The sequence below is a fragment of the Erinaceus europaeus genome, chromosome 23 (assembly GCF_950295315.1).
Source record: "Erinaceus europaeus chromosome 23, mEriEur2.1, whole genome shotgun sequence".
NCBI lineage: Eukaryota > Metazoa > Chordata > Mammalia > Eulipotyphla > Erinaceidae > Erinaceus > Erinaceus europaeus.
This window is the reverse complement of record NC_080184.1, coordinates 4,509,930-4,537,200: the sequence shown is the minus strand read 5'-3', so window position 1 is coordinate 4,537,200 and position 27,271 is coordinate 4,509,930. Positions and strand designations below refer to the sequence as shown.

The 27,271-nt window shown below is 39.1% G+C and overlaps 1 protein-coding gene across 1 annotated transcript in view; it reads right to left on the bottom strand.

Moving 5' to 3' along the window:
• LOC103122227 (vomeronasal type-2 receptor 116-like) overlaps positions 1–27,038 on the bottom strand; it is a 38,971-nt gene extending 11,933 nt beyond the window's left edge. Inside the window, exons 1-8 of the mRNA XM_060182252.1 lie at positions 26,919–27,038; positions 14,199–14,383; positions 12,700–12,750; positions 11,729–11,800; positions 8,480–8,771; positions 3,280–3,664; positions 2,864–3,018; positions 935–1,162 (exon numbers count right to left, since the gene is read on the bottom strand). Of these exons, the coding sequence (XP_060038235.1) occupies positions 935–1,162; positions 2,864–3,018; positions 3,280–3,664; positions 8,480–8,771; positions 11,729–11,800; positions 12,700–12,750; positions 14,199–14,383; positions 26,919–27,038 (1,488 nt within the window). The remainder of the gene's footprint in view (positions 1–934; positions 1,163–2,863; positions 3,019–3,279; positions 3,665–8,479; positions 8,772–11,728; positions 11,801–12,699; positions 12,751–14,198; positions 14,384–26,918) is intronic.
• Positions 27,039–27,271: the final 233 nt, after the last annotated feature.

Here is a 27,271-nt window from a genome sequence, read left to right as displayed (position 1 = left end):
TTCAGAAAATCAAAGGTTTTGATTTTCATTACTCTGATAATTAGTGATATTGAGCACTTTGTTGTTGTTGTTGATCATCTACACCTTTTTTTTGGGAAATATGTATGTATGGCATAGGCTAGATGGGTCAGAATGATCTGGTCCTGTCAGTATCTAAATAGTAAATAGCATTAAAGGACTTAAGTCATGGTGAGGTCAAGTATAATATTGTCGATTTTAACCACAGGATTTTCAAAGTAAACCAAGCTCCCAAATAAGTTGGTTATCATAATTATCTACTTCCTTCTCAAACTCTAAGACTGCATAGAACTTTCCCCATTCTCCTTAAAATATTTATTTCTCCCAGTTCTGGTATATCTGGGACTTTGCTTGTATTTCTTGATGCCTCTCCTGTTAACCTCTTACCCTATTATACAACCTATGCTGAACTTAAGAATAAAAAGTAGTAATATTTCATTGGTTCATTGTCATACCCAGACTTCACCACTCAAAGCTGTTTTTTTTTCAAGTAAAGAGACAGAGAGAGATAGTAGAGCATGGTAACTCCCTCCAATGCAGTAAGAGTCAGGTCTCAGTCTACGTTTTGCTGGCATTACAAGAAAACCTAACACATGCCCCTTACATAATGTAAGTAAGCATTTAAAATATAAGAAAGGCCAGTGACATTTCTGACTTGGATAGCATGTTGTTTTGTTATCCTTTATCACTGCCCTTTTGCCTTCTCTATCTTTTATATAAAAATAAAAATAAATGGTGTAAACTTTATCTAAAATTTAAAAATTGTGAAGGACTATTAAAATAGTATGCACTCAGTACATTACACTGTAAAAATGATGTTAGTTATAAATCAGAAGTGTGAACTTTCTATCTCATGTTAGGACTCTATTTAGATGTTTCCATTATGTCCATAAGTAGAAATGAAATGTTACTGTACCTTTTCCAGTTCAATAGGCCATTCTATGGCCTCTTTATTGAGGACCAAGGTTTGGTTATTTTGACCATTGATGACAAACTCTCCCACCTTAACTAGGAAGTCATGAGCTGCAGGAAATGACACAGTGTTCAGGATATCGTATCGTTTTACTGACTTTCTTTGGTCTTCCAAGGATATGTGTTCCCCAATGCTGTTAGTAAACTGGATGTTTCTGAGAAATAAGTGAAGCTGGAGGAAAAGTAAATTTATCAATGAAAAGTGTGTTCAAATTAGAGATTGAGGTCCCATGCCTATCAACACATCCTTCCCCCCAAACTTAAATGTTCTTTGTCATAATAGTTGTTTGTTTATTATTTATTTATTTACTTAATTATTTGTTTTATTGTCGCTAGGGTTATTGCAGCAGACCCATGCCTACACAGTGATTCCACCATTTTACTGGACAAACCACTGAGCAGTACCAGATTTCAGTTCTGTCTGGATGGCCGTCAGTGGCACAATGAGAAAATCAATTCTCTAGCCATAAAATAAATTTAGAAATCAATTAATTAAATTATAATGTTTCCTATAGTTTTGTTGATACATGGACATTTGTACAAGACAGACAAATGACATCTGGTCAGGCTAATCCTTTCTCACTAAAGGGGGCAATATAGACATTTTATAAATTCTACATGCACTATAAATAGTATTATATATACTGAAATGAACCATAACCCAGTCTGCCACAATTTTGCATGCTTTAAATAAAATTATGCAAAGGGCTCATACTGTAGTCTTCAAAGAAGTCTTAGTTTATGATACCAGAAAACTGATTTTATCTATGTTTTGTTGGTCTATATTTTGTCATGAGTTATTTGCTATGGAACTTGTGTTTATATTTGAAATAATCTCTATTACTTTAAAATACATGAATTTAATGCTGACAATATATCTTCCTTGCATTGTGTGTCTGCTCTGTCTGAATGTGTCCCATATTTGATCCTGATCCTGACTTCATTGGAGGAAGCTTCTTTATTTATCTATCATCTATCTATCTATCTATCTATCTATCTATCTATCTATCTATCTACCTATCACACATCTACCTATATATCTATCATCTAACTATCTCCTATCTTCTATTGATCTATTACCTGTCATCTATTATCTATCATCCATCTAGCACCTGTCTATCTATCATCTACCATATAATCTATCTGTGTATCATCTACTTATCTATCAGATTTGCCTCTATATCCTCATCAAAAAATATCATTCCAGAGTCATAAAGATCCACTAATGACAAAGAGTAAGTATACATTATATGTATTAATCACTTAGCATTATTGGAATACTCTTAAAAGCAATGAGTTTAAGTAGAGTATATAAATAAAAGCAGGTCTTGGAAGTTGGGCTGGATAACAGTGGGTTAAGCACCAGTTCAAGCCCCCTGGATCCCCACCTGCAGAGGAGTTGTGGTGAAGCAAGTCTGCATGTGTCTTTCTTTCCTCTCTGTCTTCCCCTCTTCTCTCCATTTCTCTCTGTCCTCCCTAACAAAGATGACATCAATAATAACAATAACTACAACAACATTAAAAAAGGCATAAAAGGGAAAATAAGTAAATTTTAAAAAGCAGGTCCTTAAGTAAGGTTATTCTAATCAATGTCATTCAGGATTTATTTTCTCCTTATCAAGAGAAAAATGGTATTAAATGAAATTTCATTGTGTAATGATATCAATACCCTGACTTTTTTTGAAGACAGGATTTTCCAGATAGATATTCTAGAATTAGTCATAAGCTACATATGGTATAAATAAATTCTCCATTTCTTTTTAGGAGGCAATGTTGGTTATGAAATACATTCATTAGTATTTGCTACATTTCAATATGAATGTCTAGAATGTGCTGTCTGTCAGTGCAGATCCTGTATTTGGTGGGGACTAACCTGCCAAGAGAGAAGCATTGGGATGTTTGCATCTCTTGTCAATCCTGTTTCTGTTTCCTCCTGAAACATCTCGTGGAGGGCTCTGATTACTATATGCACAGCATTGTAGACAATATAGGTGGATTCAGACATGATTGTATTTCCTGGTATAAACTCTAGGGAAATATTTGGCAGACAGTCTTTGAAATTTCTACATAGTGACCCAGAAAATGAACATTCAAATGCTTCAAGCCAAAATTCCTCTAAATAAAAATCTTCTGGATATTTTGAAGGGTTGAATGTTTTAATAAAGTCTTCAAAACCAGGCACTTCTCTCTTCTGTGGTAAAAATGAGAGACTTCCATGGAAAAAGTCCATTATACGCTTCACCCTATGCAAGTCAATATATGACTCTGTGGCTATAACCCACATCTTACCTATAAGTTCAAAGGTTCTTCGATAGAAGTATACACCCATAATAATTTGAGAATCACCATGCACTACAGAGACATTTACTTTTTCATGATCAGCTAGGAGATGTATTTTTTCAACATCTAAATTGTCATTCCATATCAATGAGATAGGTAATGTCAGCATAAAGACAGCACATATATAATTTTTCAACATCTCTGCCTCCAACATTGAGACAAATTTATAACTTTTTACATCATCAGAAACAACTATTCCCACCCAAGTCCAGTCAAAATGCAAGAATAGCAAAACCAGTCCATGTGTCAGGAAGTTGTCTTTAGCAGCCATTTGATAGAGTGATGGGAACTGATCTTTGTCACTCAGTAAAGAATCATATGGTCCATAAGTGACCTAAATAAGAAACACAAACATTCTGATTTTCATTATGACTAATAAAAATTAAATTTTCTGCCTGGTCGTGGAAAAAAATAAACATAAAATTTAATCAGGAGGCGATATAAACAGAACAGCTGCTGGTCTGGGATGTGGTGTCCTGGAATCCCACCTCCCCAGAACCCTACTCCACTAGAGAAAAATAGAAATAGGATGGAAATATGAATAGACATGTCAATGCCCATGTCTAGTGAAGAAGCAATTACAGAAGCCAGACCTTCCTTCCACCTTCTGCACCCCATAAAGAACTTGGGTCCATACTTCCAGAGGGATAAAGAATAAGGAAACTTCCAATGGGATATGGAACACTGGTGGTGAGAATTATATGGAATTGTAGCCCTCTTATCCCACATTATATTATCTTGTTTATCATTATTAAATCACTAATAAAAATAAAATATTTTTAGGTAAAGTAAAAGAAGATGAGAATGAAAGAGACTATAGCATCAAAGTTTCATTTGATGTGGTGGGATTCTGACTCAAGACTGTCATGTAGATGACAGCACAGAACACTATCCAAATGAGTCATTTTCCATGCCTGACATTTTAATATGTGCATTTTCAAGAATAAATAATGATGGCATTGTCCAGGTATTATATTAAGTAGTTGGGTGGCATATTTACCCTTACTCCATGTGATATGTGAAGACAATGTGACCCCACTATATCCAGTAATCACTGTTAAATTAAAACATTGAGATGACCATAAGTATTTACAATAAACTCTTAATCAAACCTATAAAAATAGATCTGGTAAAATGTCCGAGACAGAGTTTACAAAACTTATTATGAAAGCAATAAAAAAATCTAAATTTAAGATGCAGAACATACTCAAGAATTCAGAGATCATTTCTCCAAAAATTATAGACACAGTAGAAGAACTACAAACTGAAAGTGGTATAAAGTTGGAATAAATGAAAGAACAAGTCAAAATGGAGCAATACAGTGTAAGGTACACTTTGAATGCAGTTCTGACTCAGATAGCATGCTAGGAAGTAGACTAAATTAGGTTGAGAAGAGGAAATCATGATAAAAACTTAAAAAGTCTCATAAATTTAAATCTTCTAGAGAAGAAAGACTCAGGAAAAAGAAATGATTCTCTGTAAAATTGCAGATTCCATAAGAAGGACAAAAGTGAGAGTCATTCAGATCCTTGAAGAAGAAGAAGAAAGGGGTAAAGAAGCAGAGAACACATTTAAAGAGATCATAGCAGAAACTTTTTCACAGCTGAGTAATGTTTAAATCACAGACATCCAGGAAATGGAACAAACACCCATATTTGTGAATCTAAATACATGTGAATGAAAGCATATCAGAGTAAAACTATCCCAAAACAAGGACAAGATGAAAATATTGCATTTTCGCAGGAAAAGAAAGACATAGACAGACAGATGCAGAATCATCAAGCTCTCATATTTCTCATCACAAGCAGTGAAGCAAGTCTGTATTTCTCTCCCCCTCTATGTCTTTCCCTCCTAAGTTTCTCTCTGTTCTGTCCAACAACAACAGCAACAACAATAATAACAATAACAACAATAACAACAAAGGCAACAAAATTAATAAATGGTCTCCGGGAGCAGTGGATTCATAGTGCACCACCACCCACCCTCTTAGCATTTTTTGTATTAAATGATATAATATGTCATCTGAATTTGAAAGAAAAAATATTTACAGAATTAACAACCCTGAGCAAGCATTCTCTTGAATTTTATCATCAATAATCTCCTAGTTAGAACATATCTCGAATTGAGTAAACTAGAAGTGCAATCTCAGATGTCAAGCTGCATGTGTTCATTTAGAACTCTCAGAAAATTTATCTGTAGATGCTGTCAGAGAGGGAATGTCAACAGTGGTTTAAATGTAGTTAAAGATCACTGAATTCGTAGAGATAGTTATGACTGTGCAGATTGAAGCAAGATGACTATCTATTTGGATATCAACATAGGCCAGTTACTGACTTCTAGACACACTCTGGAAAGCTTACAGTCTATAATGGTCAGTTCTCTTTGCTGTGGATATGTTTTTATAAAAAGGTAAGCAATCAGGAATGGAAAGTACTATTAATAGAGAGATAAATGAGTACTTCTTGTTTCTTCTGGGTTTAACTTAAAACTAAATCTATCTTTAAATCTAAATCTATCTCATTTATTATTTTTTAATTTTAATTAATAAAATGGAAATATTGACAAGACTACAAGATAAGAATGGTACACTTCCACACAATTCCCACCACCAGAGCTCTGTATTATGTGGTCATGGTGAGGAACATTGTAGCCAGCACTTCTTTTAGTGGTAGAGTATGTTGGCCCATTTATTTTAGTGGTAGAGTATGTTGGCCCATTTATTTTTACCCTTCTTCTCAGTGAATAATGCCATAATCCAATGGCAAAGGAGCTGGCATATTTTCAGTATACAGGGCTTGAGTTAATACATTCCAAGGTCTCCAGCAGTCCCATGGGGTGTGAAGCTTGCTCCATGCAGGTGTGGACCTACCTGGGGCTTGAACCAGGACCATGGCACATCGTAATGTTTGTGTTCAACCAGATGCACCACCATTTTGCCCCTTAAATATAGATTTTTTTCCTGTGTCTAATGTATTAGCAATTGAATGTTAGCTTATCTAGTATCTTCTTTAATCAATAAAACAAAATGTCAACACTTCATTTTTGCCATCAGGATTATTGCTGGGGATTGACAGTCTGCACAACCAATTCAATTTTTTAAATCTTTTTTCCATTTCTTTCTCCCTTACTGTCATTTTCTTATTCTCCTTCTTCTTCTCCTTCCCCTCCTCCTTCTCCTCCTCCTCCTCCTTCTTCTTTTCTTCCTCCTCTTCTTCCTTTCTTCTTCTTCTTCATCCTCTTCTTCTTTACTTCTTCTTTTTCTTCTTTTTTCCTTCTTCCTCTTCTTCTTTTCTCCTTCTCCTTCTCCTTCTCCTTCTCCTTCTCCTTCTTCTTCTTCTTCTTCTTCTTCTTCTTCTTCTTCTTCTTCTTCTTCTTCTTCTTCTTCTCTTCTTCTTCTCCTGCTGCTCCTCCATCTTCATCTTCTTTTTATTCTTTTTTAGAGACAGAGAAAAGTAGGGAAAAATAAAAGGAGAGAGAAACAGACAACTTGCAGCAATGCTCTACTACTTGGGAAGCTTCACCCCTTGTGGAGCGTAATGTTGTGCTTGAACTTGTATCCCTGTGTATGGTAATGTGTGTACTCAGGCAGGTACACCACTGCCCAGACCCTGAATACTGAAGTCTTAAACTTGAATTCTCTTAACATTTAATTTTTGCTGAATATATGAACCTAATTCCTGTTAGAATGGCCACCACCAAAAAAGCCAATAACAAGTATTGGTGAAGATTTGGGGAAAAGGAATTCCTGTGCATTGCTTATGGGAATGTAACTTGATATAAATTCTATTCAAACAGTATGAAAGCTATTTAAAGAAATTAAAAACTATAACATGTTCCAGTAATACTACTTCTGGGATATACATCTGTATATTCAAACTAAAGGAAAGCAAACTATCAAAGAGATAATCACACTACCATGCTGATAGCAGCATTAGTCACAGCACCCAAGAAATAAGCTTCTTGCAGAAAGAATAATGAAGCTATGAATTCTGTTCCACATGCAATAAGTACTATGTGTGGGAGAGAAGGAAGCCCTGGCACTTATGACAGCATGGATGGAACTTGAGGGCATTGTCCTTATTGAAATAATTTGGGGGGGACTGAAATTCTGCAAAATATAGTTATTTGTGAAATTAGAAGAAGAAGAAGAAGAAGAAGAAGAAGAAGAAGAAGAAGAAGAAGAAGAACAAGAAGAAGAACAAGAAGAAAAAGGAGATCTCATAGAAAGAGAGATATAAATATAGTTGCCAGCAGTTGGGAAGCAGGAAAATAGGGAAAGTTTGGCAAAAAGTTACAAGCTTTACGTAATAAGATGAAAAAGGCTTGAGAGACTAAAATATGTGATGACTTTAGTCGATAACACTGTACTGTATAATTACAAAAAAAATACTGAGTACGGGTCAGGTGATGGTGCACCAGGTTGAGTGTACATATTACAATGCGTGTGGACCCAGGTTGAAGCTCCCCAGTCCCCACCTGCAGAGGAAAAGCTTCACAAGTGGTGAAGCAGTGTTGCAGGTGTCTCTCTCCCTATCTCTTAATCTCCCCCTTCCTTTCTATTTCTGGCTATCTCTGTCCAATAAATAAAGATATTATAAGAAGAACTTGACATTCAAAAAGATTACTGAATACAATGCCAATGCACTCTTAAACACACACAAAGAGATGAATTCTGCATATTCCCGAGTTAGGAAGTGATTTTGCTCTCTCTTCTTATAAAGATGAATAAGTAGGGAGTCAGGCAGTGTTGCAGCGGGTTAAGTGCAAGTGGCGCAAAGCACAAAGACTGGCGAAAGGATCCTGGCTCCCCACCTGTAGGGGAATCGCTTCACAGGAGGTCAAACAGGTTTGCATGTGTCTGTCTTTCTCCTCTGCCTCTCTGTCTTCCCCTCCTCTCTCCATTTCTCTCTGTCCCATCCAATAACAACAATACCAATAACCACGACAATGTTAAACAACAAGGGCAACAAAAGGGAAAAATAAAATATATATTCAAAAAGATGAATAAGTAAACATTAAAAAGAATTCCATAGTAGAATTACCAGAGATATTTTCTCTCGATTCTGAACAAGACACACATTTTTTTTCTTTTCATAAGGGATAAGAAAGGCCAATTGGGAGTTTTCAACTATATATATATATATCTTACCTGTGGAATTTTGTAGAGTTCCAAAAGTGGTGAAATATTTGATGAGAATTCTGGTGTGGTTCCTGCAATAATGGCGGCAGATTTGCTTTGTTTCTGACAGCTATAATTAGGGACAGTCTGATTCCCTCCTGAGAACCAAAAGAAGATGTTCTCCAAAGGCTTGTCATTTTTATTAAAGGCGTTGTAGAGATTGAAACCGAGTGTGAAATTAGGCAGCAGACGGGGGTCCTTGTTGATCTCTTCAATGGCAAAGAGAAAGGCCAGAACGTAATGATAATTGTTCAACTCCCACCTGAATGGAAAACACAGCATGAGAGACAACGATCAAGTTATTGAACTCGGGCTTGGGTGGTGGCGCATTTGGTTGAGCATGCGTGTTACAGTACGCCATTTCCCAAGTTCAAGCCCACATTCCCCACCTGCAGGGGGAAAGCTTCATAAGTGGTGATGCAGGGCTTCAGGTGTCTCTGTCTCCCTGTCTCCCCCTTCCTCTCAATTTCTGGCTGTCTCTATCCAAAAAAATGAATAAAGATTTAAAAAAATTTTTAAAGTTATTAACTCAGAGATATCTCTTAAGCTATCATAGACTGATAATTAAACATTCATGAGCATTTACAATCTCCACAGAATATTATCTTTATTTATTTATTTGATATAAATAGTCATAAATTGAGAGGGAAGGAGAGAGAGATAGAGAGAGTGAGAGACAGAGACACCTGCAACCCTGCTTCACCACTTCTGAAGCCCCCCCCCCCCGGGAGGTGGGCACCAGGGTCTCAAACCTGGGTCCTTGTGAACTGTAACATGTGTTCTCAAGCAGATGAGCCCCTCCACAAAATAGTAAATGCAAACTATTTTCAATTTCTGGCATACAAAAATATTCACTCACTTTTGGTAATCTGTGTTGTAGATATTTTATTATTATGTCTCCTATATTTAAAATATTTTGGTCAAATTGTTACTGAACAGCGCTGCTGCTGCCTCTGATTACATTATAATGCAGTGAGTTTTAATTCATATATCACACTGTGTCTATTAAAACACACATACAAATGGGAAGTCAGACCCACACATAATTGCACTTTGTACCTGTATCCACAGTTGCCAAAATTAAAATAATATGAACACTATTAAAGGGACATATGCACCCTTATATATAGTGATACCTGCACTATTTACAATTGCCAAAAAGTGGAAGCAGCCTAAATGCCCATTAGCATATAATTGGCTAAATAAGGTATGGGTTATTTTGTTCATGGGACACTACTCTGTAATCACTAAAGATATCGAATCCTTTTTGAGAAAAAAAAATAATAAAGGATGGAACTGCAGGTGACTTAACTTAGTGAAATAAGTAAAGACATGAAAAAAAAAACTACGGAGATTTCACTCATGTGTGGAATCAAGAAAAGTAATTAACATGATTACCCCATTCTCTGATGGGGGGACAAAATACTCTACCCAATGAGAAAGATGGGTCCTGCAAATAAGTAAAGCCTGGAATATTCCTAGCTATGACCACAGAATGTGATGGGGTTCCAGGACACATTGGTGATGTCATCTACCCGGGGAAGTCAGATTGGCAACATGGTAGCTATCAGTCTCAGGCAAAAATTAGTAATGCCATGAGCCCCTTGGAATATACCTCAAATAGACTCCCCAGATTTTTCCAAAACGGAGACCCACCCCCAAATCTCATCTGCTCTAGGCATACCTTTAGACTCCTGGTTATTAAACAATTTGTTCTGCTTTCTATCTTACTGCTTTTTCAGCCACCAAGTTGCAGATCCTACCATAATGCCAATCTGACTTCCCTGGGTAGACGATATCACCAATACGTCCTGGAACCCCACCGCTCCAGATCCCTACCCCACTAGGGAAAGATAGAAACAGGCTGGAAGTATGGATGGACCTGCCAACACACATGTCCAGCAGAAAGCAATTACAGAAGCCAGACCTTCCACCTTCTGCATCCCATAATGATCCTGGGCCCATGCTCCCAGAGGGATAAAGAATAACAAAGTTTCCAGTGGAGGGGATAAAATCCGGAGTTCTGGTGATGGAAACTCTATGGAATCGTATCCCTCTTATCCTATGGTCTTGCCAATCATTATTAATTCAATAAAATTAAAAGAAAATGTAAAAAAAGGAGAATCATCAACATCCTTCACAACATTTAAGCCACGAAGAAAACTAAAGATGAAGCCAACAATGTCCTGGATGTATGCCAGGGGGAGTATCACAAAGGTTATGTTAAAAACGACCTTGCCGCAGGCTATGTGTTCCTCAGTGCAATACACAACACCACCAACAGCCAGAGATGATTCATGAATATAGCAGAAAACAGTAGTTGAACTCTCTTAAGATGTCTGCTTCAGAAGAATTTTCACAGACCTAAATAAAAGAATATACTAATAGGAGTACATCTAACTGACAAAATTTTGCATGACAAGATAAGCCATTACCAACGCAAGAAGATATCAGGTTCCAGACACTACCATGATGTAATAGACTTCCTTGGACAGATGACACCACCAGTGTGTCCTTGAGCCCCACATCCCCAGAGCTCTTTTCACTAGGAAAACAGAGACCAGTTGGGAGTATGGATCAATGTATCAATGCCCATTTTCAGTGGGGCAGCAAGTACAGAAGCCAGACCTTTCACCTTCTGCATCCCAAAATGATTCTGGGTCCCTACTCCCAGAGGGTTAAAGAATAGGAAAGCTATCAAGGGAGGGGATGGGGTATGGAGTTCTGGTGGTGGGAAATGTGTGGGAAATGTACCCTTCTTAAAAAAAAGGTCTATGGTCTTGCTTGTGTTTCCACTTTATATATAAAAAAATTTAAATGATATGAATGGGACCATTTTGTATCCAACATATTCAACAAAGAGCTAATAGGCAACATACTTAAGAACCCACACCACTCAAATATATATAACAGCATTTAAGAAGAACAGATCTAGACAACCCTTTCACCAAAGAAAAGATTCAGATGTCCAAAAACGCATAAAAAAATTGTCAAAATAAGTGATTATCCGGTAAGTACAAATTAAGATAACAGTGAAATAACATTTCACAACTGTAGGAATGCCATATATTAAAAAGGATAAAACAGTTAGTGGCAAAGACGTGGGGACAAAGGTGGGGACATGGTTGTTGGGATCATATATTAGTCCAGTCCATTTGGAATATGGCTTGGAGATTCCACAAAGTATTAAGTATTCCAGAAAACACCCAATAATCTGACCACTTATCTGAAGGTGATGACCAATGCCAATGTTCACCATCATGCTGCATGGAGTAGCTCTGTTTTGGAAGCCTAAATATTCAACAGCAAGTAAGTTATGAGTGCAATTGTGTTACATATTCAGAATATATATTACTCAGCTTAAGAAACGATGAACATGTTACAAGAAAAAGCCTGAAGGGGACTAATAAGTTTCATTCAGAGATAAGACTTAAATAAGACTAGGAAAATTTGTGCATTTTTTTATGAAACCATTAGATTTATTGAAATTAAAAAATATAACACAGAGAAAATAGTTAGGGATTTTTCTTTTCTACCTCTATCCCTTTAGTGTTAATTCACCCTATTACCAAACATTTATTGAGTTTAGTTCTACACTATTATTTATTCTACACTTCTTTTCTAATCTCAATTGAATTGCCAGCATTCTAAATTCATTACTGTTTTATATAAATTTCAAATTTTTATTTCTAAAAATGAAACACTCACAAGAACCATAGGATAAGAGGGGTACAACTCCACACAGTTTTTGTCACCATATCCCATCCCCTGCCCTGATAGCTTCCCTGTTCTTTAACCCTCTGGGAGTAGGGACCCAGGGTCACTATGGGATGCAGAAGGTAAACTTTTATTAGTTCATTTTAGATACAAAACTTCTGTAAAGGATGAAGGAGAGATGATGGGAATCCAATAGACATTGATGCAGAATTATGATAAGTTGGTGGAGGTGTGGTGTGCCCTCACCTGTCTGGGGAGATAGAAAGCAGAGTATCTGTGAAACCAACATCTCCTATGTCTTCAGGAAAGTTATTTCACCAAAGCAAAATCTTCTTAGGAGACAGGGGAAGAAATGGAGGAAGGGGAGTTGATGTCCTAGTGTGTGTATGGTGGGAACGAAGACCTTCGGGTGGCGGAGAGTGTCTTGCAGGTACCAAACCGCCTCTCATGGGGAGATGAGAGATTGTATTTACGTGACAACTGTAGTGTAAACCACTAACTTCTCCAATAAGACATTTTGAAAACTGTTTCAAAGCAAAAGAGAAAATTATATGTGTTAACCCACCTTTAAATTGAGAAGAAATCATTTTCTGTAAGTGATTAGAATCTTTTTTGTAAGGATACACAGTATGAACACTATTGAAGGGCCCTTGATTTCTTTATGGACCCTTGCAATTCAATGCCTATTACTTTTATGCTGAACTTTTTTTTTAAATTAATAACCATCAGGTATTATGCCAGACATGTGAGAAATTCTTTGCTGTCACTGTAGCTTCATCTCCATCCTCTATGGTGTTTGTCTAATCTCAAGGTAGACCCAGATAACAGGTCAAAAGACCTTCAAGCTAACAGAGGCCTTATCTGGTATCCCTAACTATGCCTGTATCCTTTGGAGAAGGTCAGGATTTACAGAGTAAACACAGAACCTGATATAATCACTAGAGCTGGAGATTACAGGTCTGATATAGAGTGGTCAGCATTCTAGGAGAGAAATCATTCAATTTTGCATGCCTTGAGGATATTTATGTGAACACAAAGATGTCTATATTTCTGTACGCCCTTCAGATGTTTATATTTGTCACAACTGTATGCACATATACCCAATAAATAGAGGAAAAGGCAGACTGTGGAAGAGATGTAGGAGACATTTAGCAGGACTTCATTGAAAGGTATACACCATGTGTCTGCAAGTACACATCCCCTTTGGGAGGACATTAATAATGGTCTGATGCATTCTGTCTCTCAATCCTGATGTGCAAATCAAACTCTGCTCTCCAGCTCTGTTTTATAAATATAAATATATATATTTATGTATATATATATATCCATATAATAAAAGGTCATTTTCATGAATTCAGGCAAATGTATTTATATAACAAATCAAGAAGCCCAGAAATATACCCACATAGTTTAAGCAAAGTGAAAAGATAAAATAAAATAAAAGAAAAAACTTTATTAACAATGTTCCCAGATACTTGTCTTTGTAAGTACAGAAGAAAAAAAACCTTTGCTTTGATAGACAGTATTGAGAAATTTTAACTCAGCATTTGTAGTAGACAAATAAAAGCTATGAAGAGTAACTCTGGATTATACAAGCACTTCTTTGATACCAAAGCTCAAAAGAATTCATCAAAATGCAAACCTGAGCTATTAGTAACGACTAGTTGAAAACACTAAGAGAATGGAAAAGAGGAAAAACTGAGAACAAACATTTGTCAGTTATATTTCTCACACTCACATAGACAGTGGATTATGGGATGGGGAAGGGGGCACACCTGATTAAGCACACACATTACAGTGCAAAAGGGCCTGGGTTCAAGACCCTGGTCCCCACCAGCAGGGGAAAAGCTTCACAAGTGGTGAAGCAGGGTTGCAGGTGTCTCTCTTTCTCTCTCCCTCTTCCCTTTCATGTGTCCATCTGTCTCTAGGCAATAAAGAAAGGTAATAATTTTAAAAATAGTGAATCATTTACCATTCAGGTGAAGTTTGGATTGGCTTGGACAGCCAATAGAGTTGTTGTAGGTCTAGTTGTGATTTCCAAGAGTAGAGGGGGAAGAAGCCATCCAGCAGCAGGTCCCCGTCCCTGTAAACACTAGGCTTCAGGAATAGAGGGCAGGGAGAAATGTCCACATCCACGTTGCAAAACAGAGGTAAACACTGAAGGAAGAGAAAAAGACAGATCAGAAAGGATGGCATGGCACTGTTTGTTAGTGGAGGTACCTATCTGTGCATCTGTGTGTTGAGTCATAAAGATTAAGGCGATCCAGGGGCCTGCAGCTAAGTATTCAGGTTGGCACAGGTATCCCTAACTGTGCCACTGCAGAAATGCACTGCTGTTCTTTTCTGAAGCCCATGAAGTCAATGGGGGCTTGAGCTGGATTAAGCCCAGGACAAAGGCAAGGCCTAGAGGTGACCATGCAGGAGTCACAGTGCAGAGACTTCAGCCCCTGTGATTCTGTGTCAAACAGCTTTCAATATCCCTTCTTTTTACCAGCTTCACTGCAGTGCTTTGAAGGAGCTCTGGGAATCCTCTGCCCTGGGGCTCTGCACCTGCCCAACTCTGGTCACTCTGGTGAAAACCACTTTGGGAAAATGTGTTTGGATTCTCCTTCGCCCTTGGCATTTGTGATTTCATCAAGTTTAGTGGCCCAAAATAAGTCAATTAATTCTCTAGGGATCATTTCACTCAGGGGCAAGTGAGTCTCCAAACAGGTGCATGATTCTGCATGGAGTTTGGGGCTGTTATTGCAGGACAGGTCTCAGGGTCCCTCAGGGTGTGTCAGGTCTGAGTTTGAGTCCAACTTTCTCCAGAACTTTTGTTTTCTCTGATGATTTATGGAAGTCTTTCAGGATGGATTACAATAGCATAAAATTGCAATGCCACAGAATCATGGGCTTGATAATCATTCAATAATCATCTGGGTAGGGGGATGGATGTCATGATTAAAAGCATCAGACTGCATAAGGTCAAGAGATGGGCACACTTTAATGATGACTCTTTAGTCACTATCAGGCCACCCCATCATCTGGGGCCCTAGTCAGGGAGTCTTGAGAGTCTCACAAAGACATGATGGGCCTAGGACTCAAATAGATCCCTCTATCCATTGTCACTGGTCATCTTCATCAGGAACAATACAATAGAACCCTTGGTGGGCCCCCCATAGGACCTTGCCCTCAATGTGGTTCAACAATGTTAAACAATGTTCCACCCTTCAAAGTTATTCTGGATAACATACTCTACCAATGGTCGAAGATGGGTCCTGAAATTGGAGCATCTTGGAAGGCTCCTATCATGACTACAGAATGTGAGCTCAGATCTACAGGGATACAGAGGTCACATAAACTCCTAAGTTGAATATGGGCCCCAGATCAAATCAATGCGGTTTACAGTCTACAATATTTATACAACTTTCCCATATTTGGGAGCTACTCACTTCCCTGATCCAGCTTTCTGGTCATTTTTCCAGCGATAGCATCATCTCCCCAGACAGTAACTGGATCCACCTGCATATCAGAAGTCAGGCTGAGGGAAAAACTAGTATAGTCATGGACCCGTTGGAATATGACTCTCTTCAAAACAGAGATCCCAAATCATTATCTGCAATATTCCAGCCTTTATGTTCATGATTAGTCAACAATTTGGCTGTATATGTCACCTTTTGTTTTCAGCCACCAGGTTCAAGATGCTGCCTTGATACCAACCAGACCTCCCTGGGCAGATGACCCCACAAAGAGTCCTGGAGCCCTGCTTCTCCAAAGACCTGACCCACTAAAGAAAGAAAGAGACAGGCTGGGAGTATGGATCAACCTGCCAACACCCATGTTCAGTGGAGAAGCAATTACAGAAGCCAGACCTTCCACCTTCTGCATCCCATAATGACCCTGGGTCCATACTTCCAGAGGGTTAAAGAATAGGAAAGATATCAGGGGAGGAGATGGAAAATGGAGTTCTGGTGGTGGGAACAGTGTGGAGTTGTAGCCCTCTAATCCTATGCTTTTGTCAGTGTTTCCTTTTTATAAATACATTTTTAAAAAGTAGCAGACTGAATTATAGGCAAGGAATAGAAGCCTATCGCCCCACTTGTTATAAATGTGCACACTGACCCTCTCTTGTCTAGGGTGATCTATGCTGACCCAGACTCTGAGGAGATCAGCACTAAATCCTTATATATAAATGAGCCCCTGGGTTTTCAATATAATCATTTTAAGGGATACAGATATAGAGAATAGGGGTCAGGTGGTGGCACATCTGGTTGAACACACATTACAATGTGCAAGGACCTGGGTTCAAGTCCCATGGTCCCCACCTGCAAGGGGAAAGCTTCATGAGTGGTGAGGCTTGCTGCAGATGTCTCACTGTCTCTCTCCCTCTCTGTCTCATTTTCTGCCTACCTCAGGTCCAATAAATAAAGAAAATTGAAATAATTAAAAGAAAGAAGATATAGGGAACATAAAATACTAGAGGTTTCATGTAAGATCTGGGAGTGAGTGGCATGCCATTGTGGTGTGAAATAAAAATAACTGTTCTGTTCTCAGCATTTATGTCCTGATGTAACACATTCCTTCTTGTCAGTGTTTCTAGGTCATGGAGTGTCTTTATGGAACTCATGTCCATGAGCCTGACACAGAGGGAGGGTACTGGAGTGTTTTTTAACTTAAGATCTGTTTTTATTTGTTACATAGCAGGAGACTTATTCACTTGAAGCAGAGAGAAGTAGGAAGAGAGAAGTCAGAACACCTCCCCATCACAGGTGGTACCAGGGATCAAATAAGAAACATTTAGCATGAAAGTCTGGTGCTCTAGTTGTGAAACTGTTTCCCAAGCCAGTGAATTATATTTCTTTTTTTAAAAAAATATTTATTTGTTCTCTTTTGTTGTCCTTGTTTTATTGTTTTATTCGTTGATGTCATTCTTGTTGAAGAGGACAGAGAGAAATGGAGAGAGGAGGGGAAGACAGAGAGGGGGAGTTAAAGACACCTGCAGACCTGCTTCACTGCCAGTGAAGCGACTCCCCTGCAGGTGGGGAACCACCAAAGGATAGGCAGTGACACACTTAGTTCAGTGCACACAGAACAGGCCACAAGGACCCGGGTTCAAGAACCTGGTTCCCACCTGCAGGAGGAAAGCTTCACGTGTGGTGGAGCAGGGTTGCAGGTGTCTCCCCGTCTCTCTCTATCTTCCCCTTTCCTCTCAATCTTTGACTGTCTCTATCCAATAAATAAAGATAATAGGAGAACAAAATTAAAGAGAATAAAGAAGGAATATCAACTACTTAAAATATCAAGCAGGAGCAAACATGAAAGGAAAAAAGTCAACAGGAACAAAAAAAGGAACCTCAAAGGAAAAGCAGAATAGCTAGAAGCAAAGTGCACTTATCTATCACCACCCTACATGTAAATGTCTTACATTCACCTCTCAAAATAGAACAACTGGATGGATTAAGAAGCGAGATACAGGGCGAGGAGTTAGCACAGCTGTTAAGCGCACATGGTGCAAGGCACAAGGAGAGCCGTAAGGATCCCAGTTCGACTCCCCGGCTCCCCACCATCAGGGGGTTGCTTCAAAAGCAGCGAAGCAGGTCTGCAGGTGTCTGTCTTTCTCTCCCCCTTTCTGCCTTCCTCTCCTCTCTCGATTTCTCTCTGCCTTCTCCAATAACAATGTCAACAATAACAATAACAAAAACAAAATGAGAAAAAATGGTCTCCAGGAGCAGTGGATTCATAGTGCAGGCACGGGGTCCCAGTGATAACCCTGGAGGCAAAAAACAAAAAGCAGTATGCAAAACTAACTTAGAATTGTATAGTACCCCACTATGAAATAAAACTATACAATACTATCTCAATTAAAATAGATAAAATGTAAAAGATTTAAAATTAGAATATGTGGGAGTCGGGTGGTAGCACAGCAGGTTAAGCGCACATGGGATGCATTGGATCGACCTTCTCATGGTGCACCCCGTGAGTACCCATTCATTGGGGAAACTGACGATCCTTCCTAGCTGACTGAATCCAAATGGATCCCAGTCACTTTCAAAGCCAGCAACAAGCAGCTCCTGACAGCTTTCAACCTGACGCTGTTGACTGGCTACAGAAGAAGGGCAAATGCTAGAAGAAGAAAGCGCACATGGGTTGAAGTACAAGGACTGGCGTAATGATCCCGGTTCAAGCCCCTGCTCCCCACCTGCAGGGGAGTCGCTCCACAGACAGTGAAGCAGGTCTGCAAGTGTCTATCTTTGTCTCATCCCCTCTGTCTTCCCCTCCTGTCTCCACTTTTCTCTGACCTATCCAACAATGACAACATCAATAACAACAACAATAATAACTACAATAAAACAACAAGGGCAACAAAAGGAAAAATAAATATAAAAAAATTTAATAAAAATAAATTTAAATTAAAAAACTAGAAGACGTACTGGGTTTATAAATAAATGGAGAGGCATACGGGAAAGTGGGCCCTATACAATAGTTCTAGGACTGGGGGAAGTAGAGGCTCTATAGTGGAGATGTGAGGTTCTTGCTGTCTTAGGGTTCAAAAAGACAATCGATAGTTAATGTTATCATCACATTATTTGGTAATTGGGTTAACTTTGAAAAGTCCTTTTGTTAGGGTTTGCTGTATCTTGTATATAGCTGTGCTATTGGTTGCTTCTGATCTACTTGGTCTAGGCTTTTGAGAGAGTCTGCATATCAATTACACAGCCTATATATTAAAAAGATTCAGTTTGTGTTTTGAAAAACTTTGAGACATACAATTAATTTTCCCCCTCTCATATTAATTAACTAGTGATTTATATGACTACATTTTACTAGGAGTGTACATAAACACCATTCCCACCACCAAAAGACTGTGACCCATCCCTCCCACCCACTCCCACCCCACATCCATATCAAATAATATTGCATCTGCTGATCACAACCTAAACAACACACCGATTGCCACCTCAACATGCTTCACTTCAGACTGTGTCCAGAGACTTCACGTGTGGAATGACAACCCTTCAGCTTCATTACTTGGCTGAGACCTTTCGTTTCACAGTCTACTCTAATTCCATCTCAGGTGGTTCACTTTCTAACAAAGTCCCAAAACCTAGATATACACCAGTTTCTGTGAGAGAGAGCTTATGTTCACACGTATCCATAAACTACTGCAAAATATATACCTGAAAGCAGAAGTACACTGGAGTTTGCAGTGAGTATCCCCCTAACACTTCCTCTCTACTATTTCAAGCTTTGGGTCCATGATTGCTCAACAATTTGTTTGGCTTCGTATGTTAACTCTCTTTTCAGTCACCAGGTTCCAGATGTCATCAGGATGCCGGCCAGGCTTCCCTGGACTGAAGACCCCACCAATGTGTCCTGGAGCTCCGTTTCCCCAGAGACCCATCCTACTAGGGAAAGAGAGAGGCAGACTGGGAGTATCGACCTACCAGTCAGCGCCCATGTTCAGCTGGGAAGCAATTACAGAAGCCAGACCTTCTACCTTCTGCAACCCACAATGACCCTGGGTCCATGCTCCCAGAGGGATAGAGAATGGGAAAGCTATCAGGGGAGGGGGTGGGATATGGAGATTGGGTGGTGGGAATTGTGTGGAATTGTACCCCTCTTACCCTATGTTTTTGTTAATTCTTTCTTAAATAAAAAAGAAAAAAAAGAAAGAAATGGATAAAATATATGAATTTTTTTGCAAATAAAAATACAAAATATGGCTTAGAATCAAGAAGAAAGAATGGAGGCATATATTTTGTTGAAGTTTTGGTCATTGAATAGTTTTAATTAGTGATTTTTTTCAAATGCCACTCTTGCCTTTCATGCATAGATAGATGTTGTAATTGTAGACAGTTACTTAGGGTCCAAACTGATAGCCCCATTCTAACAGATATGGAAATGCAAGGAACTCAGAATGTTTCTGAACACTACTGAAACATAACAAATGTGGGATTGAGAATTAGTGAATTATAGTATTGCATTAAGGTTATACAATCAAAATATAGTGGTATTTTCATCAACATAGACCTGAATTTATGTAGTAATACAAATAGTCTTCAGATAAACCCATAGAATGTCATTTGATGAAAGTACAGTCAAAGAAATATTGAAAGAATTATATTTTTTGTTAATAATTTTTATTTTTAGAATGGAAAGTCCGACAAGACCATAGGATAAGAGTGGTCCAATTCCACACAGTTCCCACCACCAGAACTCCGTATCCCATCCCCTCCTCTGGTAGCTTTCCTATTCTTTTTTTTTAAAATATTTTTTATTATTTATTTATTCCCTTTTTTTGCCCTTGCTGTTTTATTGTTGTAGTCATCATTGATGTCGTTGTTATTGGATAGGACAGAGAGAAGTGGAAAGAGGAGGGGAAGACAGAGGGGGAGAGAAAGATAGACACCTGCAGACCTGCTTCACCACTTGTGAAACGACTCCCCTGCAGGTGGGGAGCTGGGGGCTTGAACCAGGATTCTTACACCGGTCCGGTTCTTGCGCTTTGCGCCACCTGTGCTTAACCCACTGTGCTACAGCCCGACTCCCCAGCTTTCCTAGTCTTTCTCCCTCTGGGAGTACTGACCCAGAGTCATTATGGGTTGCAGAAGGTGGAAGGTGTGGTTTCTATAATTGCTTCTCCTCTGAACATGGGCGTTGGCAGTTTGATCTATACTCCCAGCCTGTCTCTCTCTTTCCCTAGTGGGGCAGGGATCTTGGGAAGTGAGGCTCCAAGACATATTGGTGAGGTTGTCTACGAGGGAAAGTCAGGTTGGCATCATGGTATCATCTGGACCCTAGGGCTGAAAAAGAGTTAACATGTAAAGCAGAAGAAACTGTTGACTAATGAACAGGCCCATCACAGCTAATGAAATTGAAACAGTTATCAAAAATCTTCCCAAAAATAAAAGTCCTGGATCAGATGGTTTTACAAAAGAATTCTACAAAACTTTCAAAGAAGAACTAATACCTCTACTTTTAAGTCTTCCAGAAGATTGAAGACACTGGAATACTCCCTGCCAGCTTCTATGAAGCCAACATCACCCTGATACCAAAAGCAGACAGGGACACAACCAAAAAAGAAAACTACAGACCAATATCTCTGATGAACATAGATGCGAAAATATTGAACAAAATTCTAGCCAATCGGATACAGCAGTATATCAAAAAGATTGTTCATCATGACTAAGTGGGGTTTATCCCAGGCATGCAAGGTTGGTTTAATATATGTAAATCAATCAATGTGATCCACCACATCAACAAAAGCAAGACCAAAAACCACATGGTCATATCAATAGATGCAGAGAAAGCCTTTGACAAAATGCAACATCCCGTTATGATCAAAACACTACAAAAAATGGGAATAGATGGAAAATTCCTGAAGATAGTGGAGTCTATATATAGCAAACCTACAGCCAACATCATACTCAATAGTGAAAAACTGGAAGCATTTCCCCTCAGATCAGGTACTAGACAGGGGTGCCCACTATTACCATTACTATTCAACATAGTGTTGGAAGTTCTTGCCATAGCAATCAGGCAGGAGCAAGGAATTAAAGGCATACAGGTTGGAAGAGAGGAAGTCAAACTCTCCTTATTTGCAGATGACATGATAGTATACATGGAAAAACCTAAGGAATCCAGCAAGAAGCTTTTGGAAATCATCAGGCAATACAGTAAGGTGTCAGGCTATAAAATTAACATTCAAAAGTCAGTGGCATTCCTCTATGCAAACACTAAGTTAGAAGAAATTGAAATCCAGAAATCAGTTCCTTTTTCTATAGCTACAAAAACAATAAAATATCTAGGAGTAAACCTAACCAAAGAAGTGAAAGACTTGTATACTGAAAATTATGAGTCACTACTCAAAGAAATTGAAAAAGACACAAAGAAGTGGAAAGATATTCCATGTTCATGGGTTGGTAGAATTAACATCATCAAAATGAATATATTACCCAGAGCCATCTACAGATTTAATGCTATCCCCATCAAGATCCCAAGCACATTTTTTAGGAGAATAGAAAAAATGCTACAAATGTTTATCTGGAACCAGAAAAGACCTAGAATTGCCAAAACAATCTTGAGAAAAAAGAACAGAACCGGAGGCATCACACTCCCAGATCTCAAACTGTATTATAGGGCCATTGTCATCAAAACTGCTTGGTACTGGAACATGAACAGACACACTGACCAGTGGAATAGAATTGAGAGCCCAGAAATGAGGCCACACACGTATGGACATCTAATCTTTGACAAAGGGGCCCAGACGATTACATGGGGAAAGCAGAGTCTCTTCAACAAATGGTGTTGGAAACAACGGGTTGAAACATGCAGAAGAATGAAACTGAATCACTGTATTTCACCAAATACAAAAGTAAATTCCAAGTGGATCAAGGACTTGGATATTAGACCAGAAACTATCAGATACTTAGAGGAAAATATTGGCAGAACTTTTTTCCGCATAAATTTTAAAGACATTTTCAATGAAACGAATCCAATTACAAGGAAGACTAAGGCAAGTATAAACCTATGGGACTACATCAAATTAAAAAGCTTCTTCACAGCAAAAGAAACCACTACCCAAACCAAGAGACCCCTCACAGAATGGGAGAAGATCTTTACATGCCATACATCAGATAAGAGTTTAATAACCAACATATATAAAGAGCTCGCCAGACTCAACAACAAGACAACAAATAACCCCATCCAAAAATGGGGGGAGGACTTGGACAGAATATTCACCACAGAGGAGTTCCAAAAGTCTGAGAAACACATGAAAAAATGCTCCAAGTCTCTGATTGTCAGAGAAATGCAAATCAAGACAACAATGAGATATCACTTCACTCCTGTGAGAATGTCATACATCAGAAAAGGTAACAGCAACAAATGCTGGAGAGGGTGTGGTGTCAAAGGAACCCTCCTGCACTGCTGGTGGGAATGTCAATTGGTCCAACCACTGTGGAGAATAGTCTGGAGAGCTCTCAGAAGGCTAGAAATGGACCTACCCTATGACCCTGCAATTCCCCTCCTGGGGATATATCCTAAGGAACCCAACACATCCATCCAAAAAGATCTGTGTACACATATGTTCTTGGCAGCACAATTTGTAATAGCCAAAACCTGGAAGCAACCCAGGTGTCCAACAACAGATGAGTGGCTGAGCAAGTTGTGGTATATATACACAATGGAATACTACTCAGCTGTAAAACATGATGACTTCACCGTTTTCAGCCGATCTTGGATGGACCTTGAAAAAATCATGTTGAGTGAAATAAGTCAGAAACAGAAGGATGAATATGGGATGATCTCACTCTCAGGCCAAAGTTGAAAAAAAAGATTAGAAAAGAAAACACGATTAGAACCTGAACTGGAGTTGGCGTATTGCACCAAAGTAAAAGACTCTGGGGCGGGTGGGTGGGTGGGGAGAATACAGGTCCATGAAAGATGATGAATGACATAGTGGGGGTTGTATTGTTAAATGGGAATCTGGGGAATGTTATGCATGTACAAACTATTGTATTTACTGTTGAATGTAAAGCATTAATTCCCCAATAAAGAAATAAATTATTAAAAAAAAGAAACTGTTGACTAATAATGAACCTAAAGGCAAGAACATTGCAGATGATGATTTCGGGTCTCCATTTTGGATAAAGCTAGTAGGTCAATTTTATGTATATTCCAAGGGGCCCATGACTTTAGTAGTTTTTGTCTGAGCGTGATATCTAATATGCAGTTTGACCTAGGTTATTATCTGGGGAGATGGTGTCATAGTTGGAAAAAGGACTAGAGAACTTGATAAGGAGAAAATAGCTCCCAAAATGGGAAAAGTATGTAAATAATGTTGACTGTAAGCACCATCCTTTTGATCTGGGGCCCAAATTCAGCACAGGAGCCTGAGCAACCTCAACATCCCTGGAGGTCTGAGTTTGCATTCTGTGGTCACAAGGAGGAACATTCCAGGTTGCACCAATTTTAGGACCCATCTTCCTCAGGTGGTAGATAGAGTATGTTATCCACCGCACCTTCGGAGGATGGGACATTCTATACCACTGTTGAGCCACATTGAGGGCAAGGTCCTATGGGGACTCACAGCAGGGTCCATTGTGTTGTTCCTAAAGGATATGACCAGTGACAGTGGAGAAAGGGATCTATTGGAGGTCTAGGCCCATCATGTCTGACCCACACAACTGTTAACCACAGTAGCTGTGTGTTCACTCTACTCACAAGTGAAAGTCTATTGAGTCTTGCATGTTATGCTATATTACACTCACCCACACCATTAATACAAGTTGACTTTCTAATATGTCCAGCATTAAGGACCATGTGCTAAATCAAATAGGACATTGGACAGAGGTATGATCTCTTCATACTGACAATATTAACAATTATATACAATCATGAGACCAGTAAAAATTCAGCATACTGAAAAAGATGTCACCTAGGAAAATGAGATGGATGGGGGTGGGCAACTCAAAAGGCATCTTTACAGAAAAGTAAATAGAGAGCAAGACAATTATCAGTAAATGTCAGAACCAGAACCATCTACCTGATAACTCAGAATTAGTCAACAAATTACCAGATTTTGGTCAAGCTTTGACTGAATTGGCATAACTTTCTGATAAGTGGCTTCAGTGGCACCTCAGTTACATACTCACTTGCCACTCAGAACTCAAGTCAGCTGAGCTATGAGCATAAGGAAGGAATACACACAGACACACACACACACAGACACACACACACACACACACACAGACACACACACAGACACACACAGACATACACACACACACAGACACACACACACACACACACACACACACACACACATATATATATATATATATATATATATATACAGGGACAGCTGGTGGCACACCTGGTAGACTGCACGTCACAGTGCACAAGGACCCATTTCCAAGCTCCCAATCCCCACCTGCAGGGGGAAAACTTCACGAGTGCTGAATCAGGGTTGCAGGTGTGTCTCTGTCTCTCTCCCTCTCTATCACCCCCTTCTCTCTCAGTTTCTGACTGTCTTTATCCAAGAAACTAAAGTAAATAAAAAAAAAACTATACCCTATGCAAAAAATCTTGACTGTAGAATTCAACTCTCAGATAATTCCCTAACAGAATGTGCAAAATAATATATTTGCTTCTTCTGAAACTGAGCAATATTGTAAATAGCATGCTAAGGTCTTGTATGGTATGCTAAATTCTATCCATGGGATTTTGAAGTACATTAAGTTCCCAAATAAATAGGTTATAATAATTATTATCTATTGCCTTCTTAAATCTATTGCCTTCTTAAGACAGCTAAGAACCTTCCTCATTCTCTATAGAAACCTAATGTCTCCCATTGCTGGAAAATGGGCGTGGCACATTTTCTTTCATGATTCCCTTGAAACATATCATTTGATACTGAACCTGCCAATCTCAATCCAATCAGTGCAACCAGTGCCACCTCAACAGGTTTTAACCTGGGACGGTGTCCAGAGATGCCAGACATTGGATGTCTACCCTTCAGGTCCAATACTCAGCCACCAAGTTGCAGGTGTTACCATGATGCCAACCAGACTTCTGTGGACAGATGACTCCATCAATGTGTCCTAGAGGACCCACCTCCCCAGAGCCCTACCCCACTAGGGAAAAATAAAAACAGGCTGTTGGTATGGATCGACCTGCCAATGACCATGCTCAGCAGATAAGCAATTAGAGAAGACAGACCTTCCACTTTCTGTACCCCATAATGATCCAGGGTCGATATTCCCAGAGGGATAAAGAATAGGGAAACGTTAAATAGAAAGGATGGGATATGAAGCTCTGGTGGTGGGAACTGTATGGACTTGTACCCCTTTTATACCACAATCTTGTTATTAAATCTCTAAAAAAAAATCAGTTTATAGCTGTGATACCTTTCAGAAATCAGGTAACTATCATTGTGGACAATGAAGAAGAGTTGGAAGAAGCAATTGGAAGATAAAGTATTTGGAAGGAGGAGTTTTGGCCAAGAGTACGTAGAGAAATGTGTGCTTTCTAAAATCTGATACATGTAAAGAATACCCAGAAGGCCTTTCTAATCCCAGGTCTTGGGCTCATGCTCAGAAGAGAACTGAGTGTCTGGGTGGGGATGTACTCAGTCGTGGGCACAGAAAGCAGCTGTTCCCCACCTGCAGGGGGCAGGTGTCTCTCTTTCTCTCTCTGACTCTGTATCCCTTCTCTCTCAAATGCTCTGTCTCTATCAGAAAGAATGAAAAAGATATTTGTGAGTACGTTAAGATTTCTTCATGGGTGGCATTCCTTTTACACAGAAGCAATGACGATTTCGAGAGCAAATTGAAAACAGGCTCAACAAGTAGGAATGTCCTCACACAGGCCAGTGCTATGAAGACTAGAAGGTTATGTATTTTACTTTTTGTCAACTTTACTATTCCACTGTTTAGAGGGAACTCATTTACAATATTGTTGTCTTGGTAATGTATTTCTATTTTTTTGTAATTATCTTTATTTTTGAATAGAAACAACCAGAATTTGAGAAGAAAGGGGGTGATATATATATATAGAGAGATAGAGAGAAACCGGCAGCCCTGTTTTGTACTAAATCCCCAAGCAAAAGCAGAAGGAGGACAACTGCGAATAAGTGGGTAGACACCACTGAGGTCTTTCAACACAAGGAGGACCCCCTTCCTTTTACTGAGAGTGACACAGTCCTCACTTTCTGCTTGTCCTCAAGACCAGGACAAAGCCAGGTCCTGAAGTCTCCAAAGTGATCATCAATATGAGAAGTGGTGCTCAGGGGGTCTGCTCTCAGACTGAGGGCCGTGTCTGAGAGCATCCACAGAGCCTGTCCAGCCAGACAAAGGTGGATTGCAGAGACCTTGGCCTTTCAGCTTGAGGGCCAGTCCTCAGACTCCAAAATGGATGAAGGTCAATTTGTCCTGCTTTGCTAGTGTGATGTGCTGGCCCTTGCGTGTCATCTCTTCAATGGCATCTCAGCTTGAGGATGGTCTCCTCATGTCCGTGGAGACCCAACTACTACTACTACTACTACTCATTCTTCTTCTTCCC